Consider the following 10407-nt stretch of genomic DNA (forward strand, 5'->3'; position numbering starts at 1 on the left):
GTGAGGAGCTTGGCTTCTGCCATTCCCAGCCGAGTGATCCTGGAGGGGCACCTCACCTTTCTGAGCCCTGATTTCCTCAGCTCTGGAAGGGATGGGACATGGTACAGGTCACAGGAGCCAGGGGATAACAATTAGCCACACCCAACCCAGAATGCACTGGTCCCCGTGAGCTATTGACACGAGTTCATTTTGTGTGACAAAGGACAGATGTGGGGCAGAGCATCCTCGCCGTGAAGGTGGGAGTGGCTGACCGCGTAGCCCGGTTCTCCCGGGTCGTGGGTGCTGGCTCTAGTAGCTCCTCGTCCTCTTGTGATGGCGTCCTGGTGCGGACTGCACGTTACGTCATCTGCCCAGGGTTAAGACCCTGTGAGCCACAGAAGCATGGGCTTTTCCTCCTAGGAGGATGCTAATGAGTTAAGAATCACCTGCGTACCCTGGCGACCGTGTGGGCTCCGTGCTGGGCGTCGGAGATGTGTCTCTGGGAGGGGGCAAACAGACGCAGCCCTCCCCGGCGGAGTTTCAGCGAGGCGGGGTGGAGAGTGGGCCTGCTTGCCCTCCCCAGCTCAGGAATGGTGTATGAAGGGGAAGCCTACTCTGCTCTCCTGGTTCATTCCATTGCCAATGATGGGAAACAGTGGAAGCCGGGTGACTTAGAAAAATAGAGACTTATTCAACTCGAGATTTGGAGGGTCAAGATGCAGGGGCCATCTCTGGGGGGTTCTCCTGGCTGTATCCCAACATGGTGGCAGGCATGAAAGCAGGATCTGTGTCCACATGTCTGTCTATCTCATTTCCTCTCCATGTAAACCCACCAGAACTCAGCCAAGGGGGCCCCACCCTGATGACCCCACACCCGATCCCTTCCCAAAGGCCCAACCTTTCAGCACCGTACTCAGATGAGGTCCCCGCCCTCTCTGTCCCATTACCAAGGCTCAACGTGTGAGTTTCAGGGGACATCCACACCATGGCACCTGCCCTTACACTTCTCTTCCTTCCTGAAGGTGGAGCCCTGGAAAACTCACGTCTGGCAGGATGAGAAGCGGAGACCCAGGAAAAGAGAGATCCCATTCAAAGTCTTGGCTAAGTAAGTGGGAGCGGCTGTCGGTGTAGTGCTTGCACGGTATCGGGGTCCAGACAGCCTCACCTCCAGGCTTCGGAGGGCAAGGAGCAAGAAGAGAGGATATTCATCTTGGGGTTTGGCTCCCAAAGGTTCAGACGCCCATCCCCAGGACCGCCTGCTACGGTGGTCACCACCTCCCCTCTCCTCCTTTTCCCGAAGGGGCTGAGTGGTGTTGAGGGGAGGGGAAGGGGATTAATCAGGGCCAGCAGCTGGTGAGAAACGGAGGATGCTTTTCCCCCAGCCTGCCCCACTCTATGCGCTGTCGCCCTCGCGTTCTCCCAGGCCTCGCTTTCTCCCAGAAACTGACTCAGCATACACTGTCCGTCCATCTGTCCCCTCAGAGCCGTGCTGTTCGCGTCTGTGCTATCGCGCAAGATGATGGCATCCCGAGTCAGGGTCACAATCCTCTTTGCAACGGAGACGGGGAGGTCGGAAGCGCTGGCACAGGACCTGGGCACCTTGTTCAACTGCGCCTTCAACTCCAAGGTACCACCCCAGCAGGGTGACTGCCATTTCTCCGCCTGTGTGCAGAGAAGTCTAGGGAAAGTTCAAATGGCTTTTCCGTGCCTGGATCACTCAGAGCCTCGGTGGTGCCAATGCGTGTTGTACATCTCCAATAAAAAGATGAATGTATGCCGAGGGATTCCCAAACGTATACAGTAAATACGCCTTTCATGGGGTTCCGGGGAATACAGTTTGAGAAACACTTTGGTGATGCATCCAAGCTTCCATATGGATGGGCTGCTCTAGATGAATTTTATTCGTGTTTACGGAACCCTCCCTTTGTGCGGTGCAGAGCTAAATGTGAAGGGGACAAAGGGTAAATTTGTCAAGGCTTCTAAGGGTGACTAGGCCCCACTCCTTGCCTTCAGCGATACATAAAATCCAGCACTGATGGAATGATTGCCACAGCAGGGCAGTACTGGGCTGAGTGACACCGAGCCAGGCCTCACCCTGGGGGAGCTCAGCAGTGTACACCCCGCCCTCTTCCAAGAGCGCTGCCACAAAGGGTTTGATCTCAGGGGTGAGCTGTTACTACTCAGAGGAAGAACCCGAGCATCAGGGGAAGTGGTTTTCCAGGGTCCCATAGCTTCTAGGAAACTGGTGTGACCCTGGGGCCCTGGGGGCATGGCACAGGCCGGTGTAGTCCGGGACGGGGCAGCCGTGACGGGTCCCGTGTAGAGGCAGAGGCCACAGTGAGAATGACTAATGACCAGGTTAACCTGGGCGGCCGACAAGGCCTCACTTACCTGACGGCCTGGCACCTGCCCTAGTCAGGTAGCCTAGGTCGGACAGCGAGGCAATGACACCTTTCTCCTGACACTGCCTCCAGGCTGAGTGCTGCCTGCTCATTCCGCGAAAATGGCGTCTGTCCTCACAGAATATAAAATGCCACAGGGGCTGACCCTGTGGGGAGGTTCCAGGCTCAGATGCAGAGAACTCCCTGAGAGCCCAGAGCCCGTGCGTGCCCATGGTCCGGGTGACTGAAGCTGGGGGTGGACTGCAGCATGGGGACCCTGTTGGGGGATCCTGTCTCTCCAGCTCTCTGTCTCTATTTCTTTATAAATAAATGTGAGAAAATAAAGGACCAGCAGGTGGTAAAATGGCTATGTCACAGGACTCCCACATGTTGACCGTGGTTTGAGTCCCAGACCTGGTGGCTTAAAACTCACGCCGGGCGTGTATGCGTGCATGCCCAAGATCCTGAGAGGAGAATGGAGGAGAAGGGATTGTGGTTTGGCCATCCTCCCGGGGGGTGATTTCTTGCTTTCTGTCTGTCTCTGGGTCTCTCCGGTGAGTGCATGTACCCTATACCAAAAATTTCTCTCTGTAAAAACTAGTGAGAAATAGTGGAAGTGGGGAAATGGTTTCGATTCAGGATAGGTAGTATCGTGGAGGTGACGTGTTCAGGGACTGCCCACAAGGGGCACTGAGGACATCCAGTTGGTTCATCTGGCACCTCCGTGCCATGTCTATGCTGGGCAAAGGGTGGGGGACGATGACTAAGGGACTTCCAGCCCGGGACGGGGAAGCCCATCATGTCTGCGGAGAGCGTCGAGGCCCAGCCGGGAGCCAAGGGCTGATGCCTGCCCTGTGCCGCCCAGGTCCTCTGCATGGACACGTACAGCCTGAGCCGCCTGGAGGAGGAGCAGCTGCTCCTGGTGGTGACCAGCACATTTGGGAATGGAGACTCCCCTGGCAACGGAGAGGTCGGTGGCAAGGTCCCCGTGGTCTGGGGATGGAGGGGTGGGCCCAGGAGTATCAGATAAGGGCCTGGGGCAGGGGGTCAGCATGTCCCTGGGAGGATATTTGGGAGTGAGTGCTCAGGCACTGTGGTCGCCCTTGGCCATTTACCTGTCTCCTTTGTAATTCCTGTGACGTACTTTATATTAATATGCTTCTGTGAATCCGCCTACCCTGTTCTCATTCAGGAATTCATATTTAGAGGACATGTGTATCACTCTCACCAATGGAAAACTAGCAAACAGGACATTCAATGAAAACAAAAGGAAGTTACTGAATTTTAGTTAGATGCTCTTGCCAGAGCAAGCCTGCTTAATCTCTGTGTATTAAAGAGTCCTGGGTGGGGCCAGCAGGTGGTGTAGTGGTTAAGGCACTGATCTCCCACATGGCTGACCATGGTGTGAATCCCAGACCCAGCGACCTGAAACTCACCCGCATGTATGTGTGGGCCCAGCATCTCAGGAGGAGAGTAGAGGGGAAGGGACTGTGGCGTGGTCATCTCCTGGGGAGTGGGGAGAGGTGATCTCTTGCTTTCTATCTCTGTCTCTCCAGTGAACGTGCATGCCCTATAGTAAAAAACAAAATAAAACGTGTCATCGGAAGTGCTAGAAAGGCCATGTCAAACTGTTGTCCCCAGTTTGACACTCTCTAGTCCTCAGCAGGATGAAAAAGTAAGTGAACAGGCAATAGCTGAACTATGAGTTTCATAAAAGGGAGTGGTTTCCCACAGTGTGATCGGGCACTAGTTTTGCTAGGTCACATCGCCTAAGACAATCCCGGGTTTCTGGACAGTCAGGGTTATTTTAGAGTATGGAACCAATTGCCGTTGCTCTTGCCAGGTTCCAAACAAGAAAAGGGGCTTGCATCCCCCTAGGAGAGCCTCTGGAGGTGCCCAGCCTCCAGGGGGAGCAGGACTGGGCTGTTCTGGGGCCCTCACTGAGGGCGGGCTGAGGTGCAGCTGGGCTGAGAAGCTGAAGTCACCCCGACAACCTGAGCCCCGCCAGGTGCCCTGCACATAAACCGACTTCTGCTGTGGATCTGCAGCTTCTCCTGCCAGAGCTGGCCAGTTTTTAAAAGGGTCCACCAGAGGAAATGACAAGCAGTGCTTTTGTTAATCCTGGCCTGAGAACTCTGGGGTTCCCTCTCTTTCCAGAAACTGAAGAAATCCCTCTTCATGCTGAAGGAGCTCACCAACAAATTCAGGTAAGGCTTCCCCCACTTCCACTCTTCGGTGCCCTGCCCTGCGGGCCCAGCAGCTGTGTGCAGGGGGTCTTTGCAGGGCTGTTGAGGCACAGGGAGAGCGTAGGTCTGAGGTGTGTACTCCCAGTGTATGAGGGTCAAACCACAAAAACAGTCCCTCTTCAGGGCCTGCAGACCAAGCCTGGGATGGGTCCTGGGAGCTGGTGATAAGGGTTGGGGGCTGGGAGGACCTGAGGGGGCTGGCCCCCACTGGAACGGCAGAGTCTGGGGTTGGCCTTCTAGGCTGCTGGTGATGGGTTCTAGGGGTTGCTTCCTGGGGACACCAGGCTCCACGTATGTATCCTCCCCTGCAGGTACGCCGTGTTCGGTCTGGGCTCCAGCATGTACCCCCAGTTTTGTGCTTTTGCTCACGACATCGACGAGAAGCTGTCCCACCTGGGGGCCTTTCAGCTTGCTCCGACAGGGGAAGGTGACGAGCTCAGTGGGCAGGAGGAGAGCTTCCGCAGCTGGGCTGTGCAAACCTTCAAGGTCAGTTTCCATCCAGGGCCGCCCCCAGGGTGCAGACATGACATGGTGCATTTGTGCCCAGCATATCTGTGTGGGGTGTCCTGGGAGACCTGACCTTTGCCTGGCCCTGCAGGTGCCCTGCCAGGTATGGGCCAGGGCCATGGACCTGAAGGTTCAGCTTTCTGCTGCTCTTGCTGAACCCCCAGAACTCCACTCCATGAGCACACCCCTTCATGGCACGAGTGGCTAAGACACCTCTCTGCCCTTGGGGAGCTGCTGGCTTTAGATCTTCCATCCCCTGACTGTCTGGGTCACCTCTTAACAACCTGGGCTTATTCTGATCTCCCAGCACAGAAGACTTGGGGACAGAGACCACAGGGTTGAGTTCTTTGGATGCACCTCAGTGTCTCTGTGGGTCTTCATTGCCTATGACATGAGCCCACTGATCGAGAGGACTCATGACTTAAGCTGAGTGTCACTGCAGTGGCTTAGGAGCATCAGCCAGAGCCAGGAAGATATGGGTTCAAAGTCCGAGCCTCTTCCATGTGACCCCACATGAGGAAAATGAGAGCAATCAGACCTCCCTCACAGCATGGGCATAAGGATAAAGTGGCATCAATATTAATATTCGTAATCATAGCAATAGCTTCTCAGTGCCAAGCCTGAACACCTCATTGACAGCCCGCCAGACAAGTGTGCTTAGAAAGTACATAAAGCACTTAGCTCAGTGTTTGAGCTAAAAAATGATAGCAGTAGTAGTGACAATGACAGCGATGACAACGATGACCCTTAACCAGCCTGCTTCATCTTCCAGGCAGCCTGTGAGTGTTTTGATGTCCGGGGCAAACAGCACATCCAGATCCCCAAGCTCTACACCTGCAGGGTGACCTGGGACCCACACCACTACCGGCTTGTGCAGGACCCACAGCCTTTGGAGCTCAACAAAGGTACTTGCTTCTCTGCACCCCATGGGGTTCATCTGCCCTTCCTGCCTGAGTAGGGGTCTGTGCCCCGGGCCTGTGGTCACGGAGCTCACAGTTCCCTCCGAACAGAGACTGCTGGCTGGGGCCGCCAGGCCTCGCTCTCCCTGCAGCCAAGAGCCTGTTGGGAGCCAGACTCGAGGTTCTGAGGGAGGCTGTTTCAGGAGGAAGTCCCGGGAGGGTGGTGGAGAGAGAAGGAACCAGCATCAGTTGAAGACCTACTGTGTGCCAGGCACACCACAGAGCTCTTTGCCCACATGGGTGGAGTGAGACCTGGCACTCATCCCGTGAGAAAGGCCCACATGGGGAAACTAAAGTTGGTGGGGGAGAGGGATGAAGCACGTTGCTAGCACATGCCAGGAGTGCCAGCCTTCCTGCCCTGAAGGCAGCCCTGTGTCATTACGAAGGTTCCACTGAGGCGATTCCAGGCTGCAGATGGCAATCTCTTACCTGTGTGCCCTCTAGAGGCTAGGCCTTGAACCAGCAGCAGCCCTGCAGGTTTCCGTGTGTTTAAGGCATTCCCATTGGACTATGTGCTGGTTCCAAGCCAGGTAGTTGTGCGGGGCTTCCCGTATTTTGGCACCTGCATGCAATTTCCTGACATCTGGCACTGCATAACCACCCTTTGTCAGGCTGGGGCTTTTGTCTGTGACTCAGAAACTGGGAAAATAGAAAGGAGAGAAACCCCTAGTAGCCTCCTCAGTGGGGTGCTCCAAAGGTAACGTCCAGATGTATGAGGTGACCCTGCCAATGCTCAAGAGTTCCTGTGTCATTTCACTGTCCCTCTGCCCCTGCAGCCCTCAGCAGCATGCATGCTAAGTCCGTGTTCACCATGAGGCTCAAATCTCAGCAGAACCTGCATACCCCAAAATCCAGGTAAGGTGGAGTGCAGGTCTCCTCGGGGGGTGGCCACGAGATTTTGTTTTCATAAATGAAAGAGCAGAGCAGGTCAGTCTTTGAAGGGAGGGTAGAGGGGTGCCTGCTGGAGTTAGCAGCACTGTCGTTGGGTTGGGGCCACCTGTGCTTTATATCTAAGCTCAGTGCCCACGAGCCAGTCCCCCCCCCCAAGTTCTTTATCACAAGGGTGAGCCATTTGATTCTTTTTTTTTTTTTTTCAAGAGGAAGATTTTTTCCTATAGGGCATATGCACTCACCAGAGAGACAGAGTTTTTTTGGAGAGGTTTTCGCTATAGGACGTATGTGCTTGCCAAAAAGACAGAGAGAGACAGAGAGACAGAAAGTGAGAAATCACACACACACCCCAACGGGGGATGGCCACACCGCAATTCCTTCTCCTCCATTCTCCTCTCAGGATATTGGGCATGCATGCACATGTGCCTAGTGTGAATTTAAGCCACCGGGCCCAGGACTCGAACCACAGTCGACTACATGGGAGTCCAGCGACATAGCCATTACTCCAACTGCTGGTCCCCCGATGTGAATTTTAAGCCTTTGGGTCTGGGCCTTGAACCCTGGTTGGCCATGTGGGAATCCAAAGACGTAATCATTACACCATCTGCTGGTCCCTTGACTCTTCATAGCCCAGCTGCAGTGGTGCATAGTGCTAAGATGCCGTTCCACAGACTGGAACCACATGGGAGGCCCAGGTCCCATCCTTGGTCCAACCTAAAGAACGCCAGGCATGGTGGCAGGTGCCTGCAATCTCAGCAACTCAGGAGACTCAGGCAGAAGGCTCTCAACCTTGAGGGTGACCTGGGCAACATAGTGAGACTCTGCTAAAGGAAAAAAACATATAAAAATACATAAACTCACATTTTGTGAGGCACACGTGTGCCTGTGACCTGGGGCTTTCTGAAGCAGGGGATGGGTTGAGTGTCAAGGGCCTGTTGAAGGTGCTCTCTCTCTGTCTTTTTCACTCACAGAAAAAATAAATAAATAAACTTTAAAAAAGAATCTTTTGAAAAGTCATGGCAAGGAAGGAAGTTTCCGAGCAGGGTAAATGAGCATCGTGGGTTATCTGTAGGTTTGGTTCTCCTGCACTGTCTTCCCCGCATTCATTGGGAAAACTGGCCTTTGTGCTGGGGATACGCAAAGGTCACTTCCAATGCTTGGGCATCTCTGGACAGGGTACTTTCTTTAGGCTGAGTCTGTGGCCAAACCTGGGGATTCCAAGGGCTGCCTACAGGGGTGTGACCCACCTGCTCCCCAAGGGGGATCTGCAGGACCTGGTCTGGTCTGCCCTGGGCCCCCTTGAGCACCTGCCTGAGGGTATGCCTGGTCCCAAGCTCAAGCCAGAGGCCCAGCTGGCGGAACAGGGCAGGAGCATGAAATGAGGGCATGTTTCCTGGGGAAGCCGGCACGCATACCAGGGAGCTCTGGCGGAAATCCCAGCAGCAGCACCAGAGGCTCCTTTGCCCCTTTTCCAGCCGCACCACCCTCCTGGTGGAACTCACCTATGAGGGCAGCTCCAGACTGAACTACCTACCCGGAGATCACCTCGGGGTGTGCCCATGCAACCAGCTGGCCCTGGTGCAAGGCATCCTGGAACGAGTGGTGGACGGTCCTGCACCCCAGCAGCCTGTGCGCCTGGAGACCCTCGACGAAAGCGGTGAGCCCCTGAGTGGGAGCTGAGGGGCCCAGCATCCTCCACCCCACCACACTGAGGGGCTCTGAGAAGGCCAAAAAGGGCCTTCATCCCATCCTGACATCTTCCTTCCCTATCTAGGCAGCTACTGGGTCAAGGACAAGAGGCTGCCCCCCTGCTCACTCAGCCAGGCCCTCACCTACTTCCTGGACATCACCACGCCCCCAACCCAGCTGATGCTCCAGAAGCTGGCCCAGCTGGCCACAGATGAGGCGGAGAGACAGAGGCTGCAGACCTTGGCCCAGGTGAAGGTTGGGGCTGGTGGAGAGGGTGGGGTAAGTGTTAGAGTGGGGGAGCCTGAGGCCAGAGCTGGCTATAACCACTAAGGCGAACCTCCTCCCTTCAGGTTTCCAAAGTGAAACTTACCCAAAGGCTGGTGGGAAGTCAGCCATCATCTGCTGTCCCCTCTCTAGGGCATAGTTGGGTCAAGTGAATTGAATTGTTCTGCGTGTTGGATGGATGTACTCAAAGTGCACTTCCTTGGAAATTAGCTAGAAAGGGGAGCCGCCATGTCTTGTTAGTCTCTATTCCCAAACCTGGGGCCAACTTGGAACTTAAGAAGTACTGGAGTGTGGATGGCATTGATGAATAGAGGGACAGATGGGGGCCAGCTGCTGACCTGGTGGTTAAGACAGCTAGATCCCACATGGCTGGCTGTGCATTTCAACTCCCAGGCCTGGTGGCTTGAAAAATGTGTGTGCAGGGAACCAGCAGTTAGCGTAATGGCTATGTCGCTGGACTCCCACGTAGTTGACCGCGGTTCGTGGACCCGGTGGCTTAAAACTCACGCCGGGTGCGTGTGCGTGCGTGCCCAAGATCCCGAGAGGAGAATGGAGGAGAAGGGATTGCGGCGTGACCATCCCCCCTGGGGGGTGATTTCTCGCTTTCTGATGTCTCTCTCTGTCTGTCTGGCGAGCGCACGCGCGCTACAGTGAAAATCTCTCCAAAAAAAAAAAAAATGTGTGTGCAGACCCAAAATCCTAGGAGGAGAAATGGAGCAGAAGGGATTGCAGTGTGACCATCCCTCCTAGGGGTGCTTTCTCACTTTTCCTCACTGTGTTTAGTGACAGGTGGTAGTTAAATGAACAAATTAATGAGAGAGGCCAGCCCTATAGCCTAGTGGTTCAGGGGCCAACCACAGTTTGAGTCAAGCCCTGGAGACTTGAAAAGCATACCGGACACATGTGCACTCACGCCCCAAACCCCAACAGGATGGAGAAATGGAGCAGAAAGGACCGTGGCCTGCCCATGCCCCATCGGGAAGTGCTTTCTCCCTCTCTCTGCCTGTCTCTCTTTCTTGGCAAGCACATGTGCCCTCTGGCAAATAAAAATGAATTCATTAATGAGAGAATGCATTAACTCCCCTGCAACTTCCTGGGTACAAGTCTTTGCAAAAGGCTCTGGGCATCAACATCAGCATCATCATTTCCGATGACCTCAGACCCTTTCTCCTGCATTACCATCGTGCTGTTGTGGCTGTGCTGACCCGACACATCTTCTCATTTAATCCCCACAACGTGCCCGTAAAGTAGGCCCAACTATCACCGTTTCACAATGGTTAAGTAACTGGGACAAGATTCGCACCTAGTCAGAGCCTCCGATCAAGATTCAAACCCTGGTTCGATGGGTCCCAAAGCCTTGCTCGGAATCAGGTCACAGTGAAGACTTGGCCCCTGCCCTTGAGTTGCCCTCAGTGGAGTTGTCAGCCCCTCATTAGGGCCATGCTACTCACTGGGCCAAGTTCCTCCAGG

At 54.7% G+C, this 10407-nt stretch overlaps 1 protein-coding gene across 2 annotated transcripts in view; it reads left to right on the forward strand.

The window, feature by feature from the left end:
- The window catches only part of NOS2 (nitric oxide synthase 2), a 44822-nt gene that overhangs the window by 27495 nt on the left and 6920 nt on the right, over nucleotides 1-10407 (forward strand). For both annotated transcript variants that reach the window (XM_014584976.2, XM_006170419.2), the window contains 9 exons: nucleotides 1002-1084; nucleotides 1462-1606; nucleotides 3226-3330; nucleotides 4518-4567; nucleotides 4918-5092; nucleotides 5886-6018; nucleotides 6849-6927; nucleotides 8439-8620; nucleotides 8738-8901. In XM_014584976.2, the coding sequence (XP_014440462.1) occupies nucleotides 1002-1084; nucleotides 1462-1606; nucleotides 3226-3330; nucleotides 4518-4567; nucleotides 4918-5092; nucleotides 5886-6018; nucleotides 6849-6927; nucleotides 8439-8620; nucleotides 8738-8901 (1116 nt within the window). The remainder of the gene's footprint in view (nucleotides 1-1001; nucleotides 1085-1461; nucleotides 1607-3225; nucleotides 3331-4517; nucleotides 4568-4917; nucleotides 5093-5885; nucleotides 6019-6848; nucleotides 6928-8438; nucleotides 8621-8737; nucleotides 8902-10407) is intronic.

The sequence above is a fragment of the Tupaia chinensis genome, unplaced genomic scaffold (genome assembly GCF_000334495.1).
Source record: "Tupaia chinensis unplaced genomic scaffold, TupChi_1.0 Scaffold148350_1, whole genome shotgun sequence".
Lineage (NCBI taxonomy): Eukaryota > Metazoa > Chordata > Mammalia > Scandentia > Tupaiidae > Tupaia > Tupaia belangeri.